The following is a 19,973-nucleotide window of genomic DNA, read 5'->3' as shown; positions in this document are numbered from 1 at the left end:
AGCCTCAGAGGCTTGGTATGTCACGTTTCTGCCATGTGCATACATACAAATCCTTTGCATGTTCTCTCATTTGAATGTAAACTAATGGTTTAGTGATTGTAAAAAGTCACATGAGAAATCACAAGTACAAAATGCCTCTCCCAGGTTTCTTCACTGCCATTAATTATCGTCCTTGTCAGAGGTGCAGCATGGAGCGCACCCAAATGTAATTTGCCAAGATAGCAACGAGCACACAGTTTGGTAACTAAGGTATCTGTCTTACAGGCAAATAGACATTGTTGGAAAGGGAAAAAGAAAGGAGTGAATGGAAACCAACCCCTCCCCCACCGACCTAACTACATGATTTGGATAAGACAAACCAAGGACACACACACACACGTGTAACCTTAATAAAACACCACACTCTGAGAAAGAGCAGCACTGAAGCTAGCAAGGGGCAGACAACAACTAACAATGTTGCTTTAGTTTTTTTCTCCCCATTTTGAAATACCTACATTACCTACACTGTAAGGTAATGCCAGAGAGCATTTTAGTGCAATGCAATAAAATACACATAACCTACGCATTAAATAGTATAATGGAAAATTACTTATTTCTTCTCTGTTATCAGAATGATATGTTGTTTAACAAGAGCAATGCTACGCGGACTGGAGGTTTTCACCTTCCTGAATAGGTACTAGTTTTATTTGTGGCAAATATATAATGTGATGTAATATTTGTTTGGCATTTAAAGGGACTCATTTTTTCTCTCATTATTCAAATAGAGCATACAATTTTAAACAACTTTACAATTTACTTCTATTATCTCATTTACTTCATTCTCCTGGTATCCTTTGTTGAAAAAATATCTAGATAGGCTCAGGAACTTGGAGCTAGCTGCTGATTAGTGGCTAAAATGCTATGCCCATTTTTATTGGCTTATAAATGTTTTCAGCTAGCTCAAAGGAATGCATTGCTGCTACTTCAATAAAAGATACCAAGAGAATGAAGCAAAATTGATAACAGAAGTAAATTGGAAAGTTGTATAAAAATGTATAATCTATCTGAATTATTAAAGAAAATGTTGGGGTTTCATGTCCCTTTAAGGTCCATATATGGTCACAAAGTCTATGTAGTCATTAGTTGATGACTAAGATGTGCCTAGAAGATCATAACCTTTATTTTTAGTTTTTATTATGCATGTAAAAGACAATGAAAAACAGGAATATTTCAAACCAACTGACTGACATTAATGGGAAATAAAACCCAAAAATGTTCTTTTGTGATTCAGGCAGAACATACAATTTTAACAAGTTTCTAATTTTCTCTGCTGAAGAAATACCTAGGTAGGTGTCTGGGGCGCTACATGACAGGAAATGGTGCTGCCATCTGGATAATTGTTTTTTTAACCCTTTAAGGACACAGCTTTCAGTTTGCTCAATTGTTTTATGACGGAAAAAGTCCGTCATATGTCCTTAAGAGGTTAAAGAATAAGGACTTGCACGTTCCTGAGCTTAAGAAAATTTGATAAAAAGAAGTAAATTAGTCATTTAAAAGTGCACGCTCTTTCTGAATAATGGAAGAAAAATATTGGGATTAAAGGGATAAAGAGGTTCAAATTGAAATGTGCATGCACTTCAATTGAAATGGAAGTATATTGTCAACATGCTTCTATAAGCAAAATGCTTCTAGTAAAAGCTATTACTGATTTTCTGCAGCATATGGACATATCCTGTGAGGGCCTGTGCGCCAGTATTCAGGCAACACCTTCCAGGGAGTCAGTGGTGTATGACACAAATTACATCTTCACAAAAGCAACACACACCACAGCCAGCGCTCTATGCAGTGTTTTGAATGACATTTTTCCATATATACGCTTTTTAAGGCATTTCCATAGTTGATATTTTATGTGATTCGATATGAGTTTTTATTGTTGATATTTTATGTGATTCGATATGAGTTTTTATTGTTGATATTTTATGTGATTCGATATGCGTTTTTATTGTTGACATTTATAAAGTAAAGCAACTGCATTTTTAAGATGATTTTTTTTCCCCTTTGTTCATCCATGCTTAAGCACAACTAGTTTTTAGTTGTGCGCAAACAAGAATATTTCTGATATTTTTCAAACGGTCCTTTTTGGAAGTGTAGGAAACCTTTTCTTGTTTGTTTGTACATTTTGCGCTGGTCTTAAAATTGTTTTTTTTTACAAAACAAGATGCAAACACCTAATACTGTAAGCAAGTGAGCTGCCGTACTTACCTCCCAGTACTTTGCTCTGTTGACACCCTCAGCGTAAGCCTTGGCAAAGTTACTCTCACTGTTAAGTGCTGTGATAGCTGCACTCAGCTGGGACATAGGGTGCAGGTTGTTGGGGAAGTTATCCAGCATAGTTACAACGTGGGAAGGAAGAGCAGCTCTCTTAGCCCATTCCTTAGAAATCCAGTTGACCTATGGGATGAAAAAAATAAAAATAAAAAAGGTAATCTGAACACCCAAGATATTAAACAAGATGCAATGTATTCTAATCCATCATCATTTAAATGGGAACAATTCACACAAAGGGTCCCATGTTAATCAAGCAATAAGAAGGAGAGGACACAGCCCACAGATTATATTTACCTTAGGTTGTTTCCATAATACTAGATATAAAAAAAGTCTGGATTTTCATATATTTGGATTGTTCCTAACAGCATCAAAAGGTTCTTTTGCATGTTATAAAATCTGCATGTAGCACAAATTGAAATGCAGCCACTGATATTTCAAATTATAGGCAGTGTATTTTTTTTTTTTTTTTTTTTAGCCCCTTACAGATTTGTCCATCATTCTGCCTCAAGAGCTAGAGATGAAATAGATTAAAAGGGACACTGAACCCAAATTATTTCATTCGTGATTCAGATAGATCATGCAATTTTAACCCCTTAATGACACGAGTCGTACAGGGTACGTCGCACACAACCTGGTCTTTAAAGACCAGCAACGTACCCTGTACGACCTAATCCTGATCGCTTCCAGCCGCTTTCAAGGTATTGCCATGATGCCTCGATATTGAGGCATCATGGCAATACCTTTTCTGGCACACCGATGCAGAGAGGGCCACTCTGTGGCCCTCTCTGCATTGGTCAGCGATGGTCGCTGGAAATCTTGTTCCGGATTAGTCCCGGTGCGTGCGGGCGCGTGCACGGGGGCGGGGCTGCGTGCACGCGCGCCCAATCTTCATAGTATTAGCACATAAACGGTCCGGTTGTGGTGGGAGCGGGAGGTGATCTGTGGTGGGAGCGGGTGATGGGTGTTTAATTTTTATTTATAAAAAGGATCTGGGAGAGGGGGGTGGGGGGTATTGAGGGGGGCCAGCTACACTACAGAAAAAAAAAAAAATATTAAAAAAAAATGCACTAAAGTTTGAAAAGTGGGTACTGGCAGACAGCTGCCAGTACCCAAAATGGCACCAAATAGTGAGAGGGAGGAGATTAGAGAGCTGTGGGGGGGGGGGGCTCAGGGAGGTTGGGTGCTATGGGGGGCTCCTACACAGCAGCATATGTAAATAAGCTGGGGGGGGGGGAATTAAAAAAATTAAAAGAGAGCTTTTATTTTAGTACTGGCAGACTTTCTGCCAGTACTTAAGATGGCGGGGACAATTTTGGGGTGAGGGAGGGAAGAGAACTGTTTGGGAGGGATCAGGGGGTGGGATGTGTCAGGTGGGAGGCTGATCTCTACACTAAAGCTGAAATTAACCCTGCAAGCTCTCTACCCGGTACCTAATTAACCCCTTCACTGCTAGACAAAATACACGTGTGATGCGCAGCTGCATTTTGCCGCCTTGTAATTACCAAAAAGAAACTCCAAAGCCATATTTGTCTGCTATTTCTGAACAAAGGGGATCCCAGAGAAGCATTTACAACCATGTGTGCCATAATTGCACAAGCTGTTAGTAAATAATTTCAGTGAGAAACCTAAAATTGTGAAAAATTTTACGATTTTTTTAATTTGATGGCATTTGGCGGTGAAATGGTGGCATGAAATATACCAAGATGGGCCTTGATCAATACTTGAGGTTGTCTACTACACTAAAGCTAAAATTAACCCTAGAAGTTCCCTACATGCTCCCTAATTAACCCCTTCACTGCTGGGCATAATACACGTGTGGTGCGCAGTGGTATTTAGCGGCCTTCTAACTACCAAAAAGCAACGCCAAAGCCATATATGTCTGCTATTTCTGAACAAAGGAGATCCCAGAGAAGCATTTACAACCATATATGCCATAATTGCACAAGTTGTTTGTAAATAATAGCAGTGACAAACCTAAAGTTTGTGAAAAAATTTATGAAAAAGTGAAAAAAATTTTTTATTTGAAATGGTGGCTTGAAATATACCAAAATGGGCCTAGATCAATACTTTGGGATGTCTTCTAAAAAAAAATATATACATGTCAAGGGATATTTAAGAATTCCTGAAAGATATCAGTGTTCCAATATAACTAGTGCTAATTTTGAAAAAAAGTGGTTTGGAAATAGCCAAGTGCTACTTGTACTTATTGCCCTATAACTTGCAAAAAAGCGAAGATCATGTAAAAATTGGGTATTTCTAAACTCAGGACAAAATTTAGAAACTATTTACCATGGGTGTTTTTTGTCGGCTGTAGATGTGTAACAGATTTTGGGGGCCAAAGTTAGAAAAAGTGTGTTTTTTTCCATTTTTTCCTCATCTTATAATTTACTATAAAAAAATTTATAAAATATATGATGAAAATAATGGTATCTTTAGAAAGCCCATTTAATGGTGAGAAAAACGGTATATAAATGTGTGGGTACAATAAATGAGTAAGAAGAAAATTACAGCTAAAAACAAACACAGAAGAAATGTAAAAATAGCCCTGGTCCTTAAGGGAAAGAAATTGAAAAATGGCCTTGGTCCTTAAGGGGTTAAGCAACTTTCTAATTTACTATAATCAATTTTTCTTTGTTCTCTTGCTATCTTTATTTGAAAAAGAAGGCTTCTAAGTTTTTTTTTTGGTTCAGGACTCCGGACAGCATTTTTATTTATTGGTGGACGAATTTATCCACCAATCAGCAAGAACAACCCAGATTGTTCAACAAAAATGGGCCAGCATATAAACTTACATTCTTGCATTTCAAAAAAAAGATACCAAGAGAATGAAGAAAATTTGATATTAGTAAATTAGAAAGCTGCTTAAAATGTCATGCTCTGTCTATCTGAATCATGAAAGAAAAAAATTGGTTTCAGTATCCCTTTAAAGATATCCCTGCATGAACAAAGGTGAACCAATTAGAGGCTCAGGCACTTACACACAGGGATTTTAAAAAAGTAAATGTATGCTTACCTGATAAATTAATTTCTTCTATGGTACGACAAGTCCACAAATTCATCCTTTACTTGTGGGATATTATCCTCCTGCTAACAGAAAGTGGCAAAGAGCACCACAGCAGAGCCGTCTAAATAGCTCCTCCCTTAGCTCCACCCCCTCAGTCATTCAACCGAAGAAACAGGAAGAAAAAAGGAGAAACTAAAAGGTGCAGAGGTGACAAGTTTAAATCAAAAAAATATAATCTGTCTTAAAATGACAGGGCGGGCCATGGACTCGTCGTACCATAGAAGAAATTAATTTATCAGGTAAGCATAAATTTACTTTTCTTCTATAAAGGTACGACGAGTCACCGGATTCATCCTTTACTTGAACAAATATTTTCTTTAGGAGACCCTCTAATTTTTTATCCATAGGATCTTTGAAAGCACAACTGTCCTCAATAGGTATAGTTGTACGCTTCGCCAGGGTAGAAATAGCTCCCTCCACCTTAGGGACCGTCTGCCACGAGTCCCGCATGGTGTCTGATATATGGGAAACATTTTCTTAAAAGTAGGAGGGGGAGCGAACGGAATACCTGGTCTATCCCACTCCCACAGACTCAGATATGACGGCTTTTAGCGACTCTGGATGATTGTGACCCTATTGTAGTTCCAGTGAAAATATTTGTTCACCACGGTTTCATCCTTACTTGTGAGATACCAATACCAAAGCTTTAGGACACGGATGAAGGGAGGGACAAGAAAGGAACCTAAAGAGAAGGCACCACTGCTTGCAAAACCTCTCTCCCAAAAATAGCCTCCGAAGAAGCAAAAGTATCAAATTTGGAAAAGGTATGAAGCGAAGACCAAGTCGCAGCCTTACAAATCAGTTCAACAAAAGCATCATTTTTAAAAGCCTATGTGGAAGCCACCGCTCTAGTGGAGTGAGCTGTAATTCTTTCAGGAGGCTGCTGCCCAGCAGTCTCATAGGCCAAACGATGATGCTTTTCAGCCAAAAGAGAGGTAGCCGTAGCCTTTTGACCTCTGCGCTTTCCAGCAGCGCTTTCCAACAAACAAAGAAGATGATTGGCAAAAAAACTTTGGTTGCCTGCAAATAAAACTTCAAAGCACGAACCACGTCCAAGTTGTGCAACAGACGTTCCTTCTTAGGAAGATTAGGACACAGAAGGAACAACAATTTCTTGATTGATATTCCTGTTAGAAACAACCTTAGGGAGGAACCCAGGTTTGGTACGCAAAACCACCTTATCAGCATGGAAAACAAGATAAGGCAAGTCGCATTGTACTGCAGATAGTTCGGAAACCCTTCGAGCTGAAGAGATAGCAACTAGAAACAGAACTTTCCAAGATTGAACCCATGCATTCCATAGATAATAAGCTTCTAACGGAACCCCCTGAAGAACATTAAGAACTAAATTTAGACTCCATGGCGGAGCAACAGGTTTAAACACAGGCTTGATTCTAACTAAAGCCTGACAAAACGTCTGAACGTCTGGGACATCAACCAGACGCTTGTGCAATAGGATAGACAAAGCAGATATCTGTCCCTTTAAGGAACTAGCTGACAATCCTTTCTCCAATCCTTCTTGAAGAAAGGACAAAATCCTAGGAATCCTGATCTTACTCCATGAGTAGCCTTTTGATTTGCACCAAAAAAAGATATTTACGCCATATCTTATGATATATTTTCCTGGTGACAGGCTTTTGAGCCTGAATCAAGGTATCTATGACCGACTAGGAGAAACCCCGCTTTGATAAAATCAAGCGTTCAATCTCCAGTCAGTTGCAGAGAAATTAGATTTGGATGCTTGAACGGACCTTGAATCAAAAGGTCCTGTCTCAGTGGCAGAGTCCAAGGTGGCAGAGATGACATGTCCACCAGGTCTGCATACTAAGTCCTGCGTGGCCACGCAGGTGCTATCAAAATCACTGAAGCTCTCTCCTGTTTGATTCTGGCAATCAGACGCAGAAGGAGAGGGAATGGTGGAAACACATAAGCCAGGTTGAACGACCAGGGTACTGCTAGAGCATCTATCAGTACTGCCTGAGGATCACTTGACCTGGACCCGTAACGAGGAAGTTTGGCGTTCTGACGAGACGCCATCAGATCCAATTCTGGTGTGCCCCATAGCTGAACCAGTTGAGCAAACACCTCCGGATGGAGTTCCCACTCCCCCGGATGAAAAGTCTGATGACTTAGAAAATCTGCCTCCCAGTTCTCTACCCCTGGGATATAGATTGCTGATAGATGGCAAGAGTGAGTCTCTGCCCATCGTATTACTCTGGAAACTTCTATCATCGTTAAGGAACTCCTTGTTCCCCCTTGATGATTGATATAAGCCACAGTCGTGATGTTGTCCGACTGAAATCTGATGAATCTGGCCGAAGCCAGCTGAGGCCACGCCTGAAGAGCATTGAATATCGCTCTTAATTACTGAATATTTATCGGTAGGAGGGCCTCCTCCTGAGTCCCCAAACCCTGTGCTTTCAGGGAATTCCAGACTGCACCCCAGCCCAGTAGGCTGGCGTCCGTCGTCACTATAACCCACGCTGGCCTGCGGAAACACATTCCCTGGGACAGGTGATCCTGTGACAACCACCAAAGAAGAGAATCTCTGGTCTCTTGATCCAGACTTATCTGAGGAGATAAAACTGCATAATCCCCATTCAACTGTCTAAGCATGCATAGTTGCAGTGGTCTGAGATGTAAGCGAGCAAACGGAACTATGTCCATTGCCGCTACCATTAGTCCGATTACCTCCATACACTGAGCCACTGGCGGCCGAGGAATGGAATGAAGAGCTTGGTCGGTGGAATGAAACTCTTGTGAGAGGGGAAAGAGAACTCTTTTTTACGTTCACCTTCCACCCATGAGATCTTAGAAAGGCAAACACAAAGTCCGTGTGAGACTTGGCTAGTTGGAAAGTCGACGCTTGAATTAGAATGTCGTCTAGATAAGGCGCCACTGCTATGCCCCGCAGCCTTAGGACCGCCAGAAGGGACCCTAGCACCTTTGTGAAAATTCTTGGTGCCGTGGTCAACCCGAAGGGAAGCGCCACAAACTGGTAATGCTTGTCCAGAAAGGCAAACCTGAGGAATTGGTGATGATCTTTGTGGATAGGAATGTGTAGATACGCAACCTTTAAGTACAGTGTGGTCATATATTGACTCTCCTGGATCATTGGTAAAATAGTCCGAATGGTCTCCATCTTGAAGGATGGAACTCTTACGAATTGGTTTAGGATCTTGAGATCTAGGATTCGTCTGAAGGTTCCCTCTTTTTTGGGAACCACAAACAGATTGGAGTAGAACCCCTGCCCCTGTTCTGTTTTTGGAACTGGGCAGATCACTCCCATGGTAAATAGATCTTCTACACAGCGTAAGAACGCCTCTCTTTTTGTCTGGTTTACAGACAATTGAGAAAGATGGAATCTCCCCCTTGGAGGAGAATCTTTGAAATCTAGAAGATACCCCTGGGTTACGATTTCTACAGCCCAGGAGTCCTGAACATCTCTTGCCCAAGCCTGAGCAAAGAGAGAGGGAGAGTCTGCCCCCTACTAGATCCAGTCCCGGATCGGGGGCTACCCCTTCATGCTGTCTTTGTGGCAGCAGAAGGCTTCTTGGCCTGTTTACCCTTGTTCCAAGCCTGGTTAGGTCTCCAGACTGGCTTGGATTGAGCAAAGTTCCCCTCTTGTCTTCCAGCAGGGGAAGAGGAAGTGGAACCACCCTTGAAGTTTAGAAAGGAACGAAAATTATTTTGTTTGGTCCTCATCTTATTTGACTTATCCTGAGGGAAGGCATGACCCTTCCCTCCAGTGATATCTGAAATGATCTCTTTCAGTTCAGGCCCGAATAGGGTCTTACCCTTGAAAGGGATGGTCAAAAGCTTAGATTTTGATGACATATCAGCCAGCCAGCTCTACGCGCTAAAATGTCAAAACCTGAATGCTTTGCCGCTAATTTAGCCAGATGAAAAGCGGCGTCTGTAATGAAAGAATTAGCTAGCTTAAGAGCCCTAATTCTATCCAGAATATCATCTAATGGGGTCTCCACCTGAAGAGCCTCTTCCAGAGCCTCTAACCAAAAGACAGCTGCAGTGGTTACAGGAACAATGCACGCTATAGGCTGTAGAAGAAAACCCTGATGAACAAAAATTTTCTTTAGGAGACCATCTAATTTTTATCCATAGGATCCTTGAAAGCACAACTGTCCTAAATAAGTATAGTTGTACGCGTAGCCAGAGTAGAAATAGCTCCCTCCACCTTAGGGACCGTCTGCCACGCTTCCCACATGGTGTCGGATATGGGGAAGATCTTCTTAAAAATAGAATACAATAAAGAAGAAGGCGCCAACATAGTGTGAATCTGTATTCTGTATTGAAAGTTGTTCACTCCCCACACATAAATGGTACTTACGAGAAGTAAAGCACTTGAGAAGTGCTACAACGACTTTCTGGAGCATTAACAGCTGTCCAGGTAGCTGGTCTCTCGTCCTCAAAATGAGCTCCTAGTGCTGTGTACGGTCTGCAGCAATTTGCAGCTTGAACCCTATCACCTGCTCCTTTCTCTCGCTGTATAATGTGAGAGGTGCCCAAACCAGGTGGGCTGGTAGCTATGATCGGATATCAAGTGTTTGTTAAAATAACGATTCCTAAAAAATGTATCACTCAGCCGTGATCAGTTATGGTAAAAACAAATGTTTATTTCATAAACATATATCACAACGCGTTTCCCGGTCTACCTTGACCGCTTCCTCAGGTGAATAAACCATAACTAAACTATACAGCTTTATATTTGCTCAACTCGGCGTTCAAGCCAAATTACAGCGCATGCGTGTAGGAGTATACAATCCCCATAGTAAACAGGTGTGTGTATTGCCCTCAGGCCGATTGGTCATCGGAGTGAAATAACAGACCAACCACAGAGTACTGTGCTGACACACCTCTAGTGTATTCTATACAGATTTCCTACGTTTGAATTGCCTTCATTTTTGGAAGAAGTCTTATGCTGCCATACCATCAACTTTGGACTTTTTTAGGCCACACACCTGATATTGGTTTGATTGACATTTTTTTATATATGAGTGTGGGATATTTATTGTTGTGTTTTTGCACTTGTATTTGATTATGTATACATAACTATTCGCTCACATTTGTTTAACATATGTTTATGGGAACATATTTGATCTTTGTTGTTTTTGGGCGCTGCTGATTTATCACACTTTTTGTATTTCTTCTTAAAAATAGGAGGGGGAGCGAACGGAATACCTGGTCTATCCCACTCCTTAGTAACAATGTCCGAAATCCTCTTAGGGACCGGAAAATCAGTGTAGACAGGAACCTCTAAATATTTGTCCATTTACACAATTTCTCTGGAACTACAATAGGGTCACAATCATCCAGAGTCGCTAAAACCTCCCTGAGCAATAAGCGGAGGTGTTCTAGCTTAAATTTAAATGCCGTCAATATCTGTATCTGTCTGAGGGAACATCTTTCCTGAATCAGAAATCTCTCCCTCAGACAGCAAATCCCTCATCCCTACCTCAGAATATTGTGAGGGAACATCTGATACGGCTACTAAACCATCAGAAGGCTCAGCATTTGTTCTTAACCCAGAGTTACTGCGCTTCCCTTGCAACCCAGGCAGTTTAGATAAAACCTCTGTGAGGGTAGTATTCATAACTGTGGCCATATCTTGCAAGGTGAAAGAATTAGACGCACTAGAGGTACTTGGCGTCACTTGTGCAGGCGTTACTGGTTGTGACACTTGGGGAGAACTAGATGGCATAACCTGATTTCCTTCTGTCTGAGAATCATCCAGTGCCAAACTCTTATAAGTCAAAATAGGCTGTTTGCAATTTATAGACATATCAGTACATGTGGGACACATTCTAAGAGGGGGTTCCACAATGGCTTCTAAACATATTGAGCAAGGAGTTTCCCCAATGTCAGACATGTTGAACAGGCTAGTAATGAGACAAGCAAGCTTAGAAAACAATTTATTCAGTGAAAAAAAATAAAAATTAATAAACGGTACTGTGCCTTTAAGAGAAAAAATAAGGCATGCACAAACTGCAAAACTGCTTAAAAATACCTCAAATTTCTTGAAATTTTTACAGCAGATCCCTTAAGCTTTAGTAAAATTGCACCACAAGCAAATTAAACAATTAACCCCCAAATATGGAAACCGGATTGACAAAGTGCCAAAAAACGGTAAAAACCCTGTCAGCACCTTGCCACAGCTCTGCTGTGGCGCCTACCTGCCCTTAGGGATTGGTAATGTGGGGATAAAGCTTTGATATGGCCCAAGAAGTTCACCAGGACCCTCCGGTGTTGTAGCTTGCTGCTTGTCAAGAGAAAACAACTGCATAACTGAGGCGCGAAATTAGACCCTGCCTCCAAAAAAACCACACCAAGCGTTTTTACAGCCATGTGGGTTCTAAAAACCCCAAAAAGCCAAGTGTACCCTCAATACAGTTGTCCCTAAAAGGATTATCAACAGCACTCCCAGAACACACAATCGTTTGATAATATCATTCAAACTGAGTGTCAACCATAAGTTTAGCCCTTTATGCAAGCTTAGTAATGCCTCTATAAGTCTAGGATTACTGCTTACTCTTACCCTCATGGGGATACTGTCAGCCTTTCTAAAATATCACAGTCTCTCCAGAAAAAATGACTGAACATACCTCATTGCTGTATAGCAAGAAACCGTTCCTCACACTGACGTTTTCCTGTACTCCTCAGCTTCTGTGGGAACAGCAGTGAACCTTAGTTACAAATGCTAAGATCATCATCCTCTAGGCAGAAATCTTCATCCATCTCCTGCCTGAGAGTAAATAGTACACACCGGTACCATTTAAAAATAAACTCTTGCTTGAAGAAAAATAAAAACTAACAGTTTATAACCTCTTTCACTTTACCCTTCCTGCTTAGAGCCAGCAAAGAGAATGACTGGGGGGTGGAGTTAAGGTGGGAGCTATATAGACAGCTCTACTGTGGGTGCTCTCTTTGCCACTTCCTGTTAGGAAGGATAATATCCCACAAGTAAGGATGAAACCGTGGACTTGGTACATCTTGCAAAAGAAAAAAGTTTCTGTACCTATGTGTAACATGTTTCAAGATCATATACACAAAAAAAGTTCAGAATGAAATGGCCTCCTCCAAAATGTAAAAAGGGATTATTGGACTATTATTTAAATAGAAATATAAAAGAAAACAAAAGTGTGAGGCTATATATAATATATAAAAAATATACATAATCCAATTCTTTTTTCTTTACCTGCTCTTGAGTAGGCACCTCTCCTGTCACCAACAACCAGAACAGTCCCTCAGGCAGTGGCTCTTCCCCACCTGGGGCCTTGGGTAGCAACTTTTGGCACTCCGGGATACTGTAGCCACGGAAACGGATGCCCTGGTAACAAAATACAGTAAGATATAAACTTATTGCTCTAGGACCGTCCAAGTGTAAATTCAGAGAGTCAGTAACTTACCTCATCAGGATCAAGCACAGATGTCTCATAAACCAGTCCTTTCATCCCTCTCATTCCACCGTACACCTGAACAGCAGAGGGGGGGAAAATGTTTTATTTATTTTTTTACAAATGATCAGTTTATACCAAATGCAATACATATATGTTTTAAAATCGGGTCTGTAATATAAGAGATATTTTAGATGGACTTTAATTGAGCATGTGTGTCCTGTGTCTCCAGCCGCCCATTTCATAACTCACTTTTTTTTGTGAGCTAATGGTTTTGACTGTTCTCCAATCACTGCTCTAGCTACAAAAAAAATATAATAGCGTGACTGTGTGACATTAGCTCACAAAAAAAATAGTTTTGAAGTGGACGGACAGAGTGTTGGGTATTAGCAGCTAGATTAGAAAGTAAGTTACAACACATCTTCATAAGAAGTGATCAATTAAAGTCCCTGTAAAATATTGCTTAGATTTTTTAAGCTGTTAAAATGGGTTTTAACAATTTGTTTCACTGAGTAAAACATGAAATTCTTAAATGTGCCCCTGGAGAGGTAGAAAAATACAGGGAGAACTATTCTAAGTCTAATTAAAGACAAAATCAAAGTTTTGGTTACCCTTTTCAGATACTAACTGTAATGAGCAAGTATGAGTGTAGGATAAGATTAATGTAATTTCAATTAAAGCCACTGACACAACTATTGCTAACACACTGTAATACACACCATGTCAACAGTTATCTGCCCAATGACCGTCTTTCCGTGTTGCTGTTTAAAATTCTTGATTCTTGTCTGCTCTTTGGGGATGAGATCTGCCAGGACATCTTTCAGGTTCTTCAAAAAAAAAAAAATGGGGGGGGGGGGGGAAATTAGCTCAACACACATTGAAAGATCACCACAAATGGAAGTTGCACTGCAACAGGAATACAACCTCACTGAAAGCAACAAAAGGAAAGAAAAGTTTAGACTTACTGTGGAAGAGCTTGCCTGTCGTGCCGCAATCAAAACACAAGGAGAGTTCTGTTTGGAGAAGAAAGAAGATATTGTACCCATTGTTTAGATGTTTGGGCAACAGAATGAAAACAAATCGTGCTGCCTGCCAATTAAGCTTACATAACAAGCAGCCTGGGAATCTCACGGGGAAAGATTATTAGTTGTAAATACCCATATACATATTATTAGGCATCACAGGTACATATGTAAGATCAGAGCAGTGTGCAATATATACCTTAAATAAAAAAAAAGTTAAACTATGATTTACATATTACACATGTATTATCCAAGTATGATTTTTACAATAGGTTATCAAATTATACTCTTAACAATTACCTAAGTTGTTCTACTTGTCTCAAGCCAGTTACAGTAAGTCTCTAGCTTGTATGCGACATGCTTTACTTCTAAACCTCGTGGCCGGACTATTATCCGACAGACAATTGTGCGACGGATAAAAATCCGGCAGACAAATGTCTGTCTGATAACAGTCCGGCCGGAGCCAAATGTGTCCAATTCTACTCACGCATGGACCCATCACAGACTCGCGCTAATGTCATGACTTATAGCGAATCTTTATTTAAAATATTACAAAAAGCACAAACATAAAACAATTAAATTAGCTTATATTTTTTAATTTTTTTTTTTTAATATATTATCTTATAATTATATTTACGGGAAAGTAATATGATATCTATGGGGAGGGGTATGTTAAAAGCACCCATGGTTAGGTTCCCACAGGCAGTTGCGGCACTAATAACAGATCACTCTGGAGCGTATCTGCCCTCAGCCAAATGTTCTTGCATAATGAGGCTTTACCATCTGATAGTGAGAAGCATACGTGGGCCCGCGAGTTAAGAGAAATAAAGGCCAGCCAATTGTGATTGTCTGACATTGCTTCACTTGGGATATAGTCTCTCGGACACATGTGACAGCCAAATGCTTCGGCATTTATATAGGTTTAGAGAACCTCTAAACCTATATAAAAAGGGGGGGGGGGGGGGAGAAAAAAAAAAAAAAAAAAAAAAGGGGATATACATATACTATTAAGTTAATTTATTAAGCTAGGGCAGACAGGGGCGTACATCTTCACCCCTGTCCGCCCTGGCTCGCCTCTGGAAGGCAGCAATCGGCTGGAGGAATTTATCATTGCACGCAAGTGTTATGCTGCGCTTGCATGCAATGCCGCCCCCTGCCCGCGAACAACCAATCACGTGTGGGCAGGAGCTGTCAATCTCCCCGGTTGGAGAAGACCGGGGAGACTGAATGCAGCAAACGGCTAGATAAAATTGAGCCCTATATCTATCAAGTCCTAAGCTACTAGCCAGGCCAAAATGTCACTTGCCACCACATCCACTACCTCACCCCCTCTTTGCATATGTTTAGCCAATGTGAAACACCTTACAGTGCAGTAATTTTTTATATATTTTTATTTTAAACCCGGGACGTACAGTCAGGGGAGGCAGAGCCTCACCTGTCAAGAAAATAAAGTGAAAGTAAAATGAAAAATAAAAAAATATTTATGTTTATTTGTAAAATGATTCATGAGGCATGTCACTCACTGTCATTGCTGGTCCCAGACCGGAATACAGATCGGGGTACATAACAGCGTTGATGGCCTTTCTAATCCTGAGGGAGAGAGAGGGAGCGAGGGCTGATCTATCTTTTCCCGCACCCTTTTATTTTGCAGCTGGTAACATGGTTTTACATGGTAGCAGTCTTCAATGTAGGGTTGCACCGATACCGATACTAGTATCGGTATTGGTGCCGATACCAAGTATTTGCATGAGTACTTGTACTCATGCAAATGCACCAATACTTAAACCGATATCTCCACTTAATACCCATACACCATCTTGTGGCGTTTTTTAAACTGCATGTTCCCATTTCATTTTAAGCTGGAGTGAAGACTTAACTAAAAAATATTCACTTCTGTTCTGCCAATACAAATTGCTGTTATTTGTATTATTGTATGTTTCAGAGCAGTGCTCCAAAAGCTGCTACTATACAGCTTAAAGCCTACCTGAGAGAGATCACTGTACCTCATTCAGACAAACCCCTGAAATACTGGGCAGTTAATAAACTGAGATTTCCAGCTCTGGCTAAAATGGTCCAAAAATATCTTTCTGCCCTATGCAGTAGTGTGAAAAGTGAAAGACTGTTCAGCTTCGCGTCAAACGTCCTTACTGATAAAAGAAACAGACTTATAGCTGAACATGCAGAGATGCTTCTGTTCCTTAAAAAGAACTTGCCATTACTTTTGAAAAAAATATTTTAATTGCTAAATTGCCTGTTATTCTGCTAGTTCTCAAAACATACTGTACTCTGAGGAACATCCTTAGCCAGGGCTGGACTGGGAATAAAAAGCAGCCCTGCAAAAATATGAAGACCAGCCCTATTTTCTGTTGAGTCAGTAGAATGCAAATGCCCCATTTTTCTCAAAGGGGATTACTGGGACACTCCTTCCCCAATGTTTTTTTTTCAGAATTAAATATTACTTTGTATTAAATACAAATGTCAGATTGTTGTTATATAGGCACCCTACAGCCCAATTGCATCCAGTAATCAACCCTTTAAATTTTCAAATAAAACTGTTTAATTATTTAAAAATGTCTTGAGTTACAGTTCATAATTATAAAGAAGCTATATTAAATCAGTCTGTATTGTGCTTGGTAAACTGTCATATGACATAAATAACAGTAATTGGTATCAGTGAGTATTTGGGGGGGGAGGGGGGAGTATCGGTACTTGTACTCGGTCTTTAAAAAATGGTATTGGTGCAACCCTACTTCACTGCATTGCAAAATGTGTAACATTAATATAAACATTGTAACATGGTTTAAATGGTTATTTTTATGTATATGCCTAAGCATTTCATTTTTCAAAGGCTGACCCTAGATAACTATACTCTTTCTTCTTTTGATGAATACGATGGTGCAGGAACAAGCAGGTGGTCTATGTGGGTGGGGCTATTTGGGACAAGGATAGACAACTCAAGTCAGAGTTTTGGGGGTTCCTGGGCAGGTCTAAGATTTTTTCATAGAAAACTAGGGCAGAAATATGGAAGAAATAGAGTTAGGGTAGAAATTAGGCAAGGTGCTCCTATTTTAGGATTTTTCAACAAATTGCTTCAATATTGGGAGCTTTTTTGTTGAGAATATCTTACAAGTGTTACACAACTTGCATAACCCTCTGCCTCCACTGGCTACCTGGTATTATATGCTGCTGTCATAGTTGGACCAATCAGGGAAGAGGGGATGCAGTTGCAGCTTGATAGGGTGGTGAATTTAAGCTACCTTTATCAGGTTCATATGTGTTTATCTGGCTCTGATACTAGCAAGTGCCTCACCAGCCACTGACCTCACCGCACATCACTGTTTTAAACCATAACACATTTAGTCTTTTTAATGAAAATATTACAAATATATACATTTACTGGTCATTTTGCATTCGTCTCCCTCTCTTCTCAGTTCAATTTTGAGCCGGGTATATAGGTTTTTGTTTGATTGGTTTTTTTCTCTCTTTCTCCCCTGATATTATGTGTGTGTACACTATAAAGCCAGTAACTCAGAAAACAGTATTGCAGACAATAGTATGTGGACTAAAATCAAGCTTTGATAATTATCACTTTCCTGTGTCTAAAGAAATAGTTATTGATATGATGGAATTTATACACATTTCCACAGTTGAAGAACAAAATTGCTTTACAATCTTTAAAAACACGTGTAAACTTACTTCCTAATAATTATCTTCCAGCAAATCACAATGCCCTTTAGCAAATAATACTTTTGAATCAATTTAAAATACAAGACTGCAGTGTATATTATGTCTATGGCCGAGTGAAAAAATAAACCTCAAAAATGTGTCTCTACTTAGACTATGGCCAATAAACAAAAAGATGTGGTCTTTTTTCTTTTCTTTGTCTTTGTAAGGTGGCTTAAAAGAGACATTTGAAAAACAGAATTTATGTTTACCTGATAAATTTCTTTCTCCAACGGTGTGTCCGGTCCACGGCGTCATCCTTACTTGTGGGATATTCTCTTCCCCAACAGGAAATGGCAAAGAGCCCAGCAAAGCTGGTCACATGATCCCTCCTAGGCTCCGCCTACCCCAGTCATTCGACCGACGTTAAGGAGGAATATTAGCATAGGAGAAACCATATGGTACCGTGGTGACTGTAGTTAAAGAAAATAAATTATCAGACCTGATTAAAAAAACCAGGGCGGGCCGTGGACCGGACACACCGTTGGAGAAAGAAATTTATCAGGTAAACATAAATTCTGTTTTCTCCAACATAGGTGTGTCCGGTCCACGGCGTCATCCTTACTTGTGGGAACCAATACCAAAGCTTTAGGACACGGATGAAGGGAGGGAGCAAATCAGGTCACCTAAATGGAAGGCACCACGGCTTGCAAAACCTTTCTCCCAAAAATAGCCTCAGAAGAAGCAAAAGTATCAAACTTGTAAAATTTGGTAAAAGTGTGCAGTGAAGACCAAGTCGCTGCCCTACATATCTGATCAACAGAAGCCTCGTTCTTGAAGGCCCATGTGGAAGCCACAGCCCTAGTGGAATGAGCTGTGATTCTTTCGGGAGGCTGCCGTCCGGCAGTCTCGTAAGCCAATCTGATGATGCTTTTAATCCAAAAAGAGAGAGAGGTAGAAGTTGCTTTTTGACCTCTCCTTTTACCTGAATAAACAACAAACAAGGAAGATGTTTGTCTAAAATCCTTTGTAGCATCTAAATAGAATTTTAGAGCGCGAACAACATCCAAATTGTGCAACAAACGTTCCTTCTTTGAAACTGGTTTCGGACACAGAGAAGGCACGATAATCTCCTGGTTAATGTTTTTGTTAGAAACAACTTTTGGAAGAAAACCAGGTTTAGTACGTAAAACCACCTTATCTGCATGGAACACCAAATAAGGAGGGGAACACTGCAGAGCAGATAATTCTGAAACTCTTCTAGCAGAAGAAATTGCAACTAAAAACAAAACTTTCCAAGATAATAACTTAATATCAATGGAATGTAAGGGTTCAAACGGAACCCCCTGAAGAACTGAAAGAACTAAATTGAGACTCCAAGGAGGAGTCAAAGGTTTGTAAACAGGCTTAATTCTAACCAAAGCCTGAACAAAGGCTTGAACATCTGGCACAGCTGCCAGCTTTTTGTGAAGTAACACCGACAAGGCAGAAATCTGTCCCTTCAGGGAACTTGCCGATAATCCTTTTTCCAATCCTTCTTGAAGGAAGGATAGAATCCTAGGAATCTTAACCTTGTCCCAAGGGAATCCTTTAGATTCACACCAACAGATATATTTTTTCCAAATTTTGTGGTAAATCTTTCTAGTTACAGGCTTTCTGGCCTGAACAAGAGTATTGATAACAGAATCTGAGAAACCTCGCTTCGATAAAATCAAGCGTTCAATCTCCAGGCAGTCAGCTGGAGTGAAACCAGATTCGGATGTTCGAACGGACCCTGAACAAGAAGGTCTCGTCTCAAAGGTAGCTTCCAAGGTGGAGCCGATGACATATTCACCAGATCTGCATACCAAGTCCTGCGTGGCCACGCAGGAGCTATCAAGATCACCGACGCCCTCTCCTGATTGATCCTGGCTACCAGCCTGGGAATGAGAGGAAACGGCGGGAACACATAAGCTAGTTTGAAGGTCCAAGGTGCTACTAGTGCATCCACTAGAGCCGCCTTGGGATCCCTGGATCTGGACCCGTAACAGGGAACTTTGAAGTTCTGACGAGAGGCCATTAGATCCATGTCTGGAATGCCCCACAGCTGAGTGACTAGGGCAAAGATTTCCGGATGGAGTTCCCACTCCCCCGGATGCAATGTCTGACGACTCAGAAAATCCGCTTCCCAATTTTCCACTCCCGGGATGTGGATAGCAGACAGGTGGCAGGAGTGAGACTCCGCCCATAGAATAATCTTGGTCACTTCCTCCATCGCTAGGGAACTCCTTGTTCCCCCCTGATGGTTGATGTACGCAACAGTCGTCATGTTGTCTGATTGAAACCGTATGAACTTGGTCCTCGCTAGCTGAGGCCAAGCCTTGAGAGCATTGAATATCGCTCTCAGTTCCAGAATATTTATCGGTAGAAGAGATTCTTCCCGAGACCAAAGACCCTGAGCTTTCAGGGATCCCCAGACCGCGCCCCAGCCCGTCAGACTGGCGTCGGTCGTGACAATGACCCACT

The 19,973-nt window shown here is 40.7% G+C and overlaps 1 protein-coding gene across 1 annotated transcript in view; it reads right to left on the bottom strand.

Annotated features, from left to right (window-relative positions):
- Positions 1-19,973, bottom strand: part of CS (citrate synthase) — a 173,889-nt gene that overhangs the window by 125,074 nt on the left and 28,842 nt on the right. Inside the window, exons 2-6 of the mRNA XM_053708094.1 lie at positions 13,749-13,796; positions 13,503-13,610; positions 12,796-12,861; positions 12,585-12,716; positions 2,242-2,430 (exon numbers count right to left, since the gene is read on the bottom strand). Of these exons, the coding sequence (XP_053564069.1) occupies positions 2,242-2,430; positions 12,585-12,716; positions 12,796-12,861; positions 13,503-13,610; positions 13,749-13,796 (543 nt within the window). The remainder of the gene's footprint in view (positions 1-2,241; positions 2,431-12,584; positions 12,717-12,795; positions 12,862-13,502; positions 13,611-13,748; positions 13,797-19,973) is intronic.

The sequence above is a fragment of the Bombina bombina genome, chromosome 3, assembly GCF_027579735.1.
Source record: "Bombina bombina isolate aBomBom1 chromosome 3, aBomBom1.pri, whole genome shotgun sequence".
Classification (NCBI taxonomy): Eukaryota; Metazoa; Chordata; class Amphibia; order Anura; family Bombinatoridae; genus Bombina; species Bombina bombina.
This window is presented reverse-complemented; position numbering and strand designations above follow the sequence as displayed.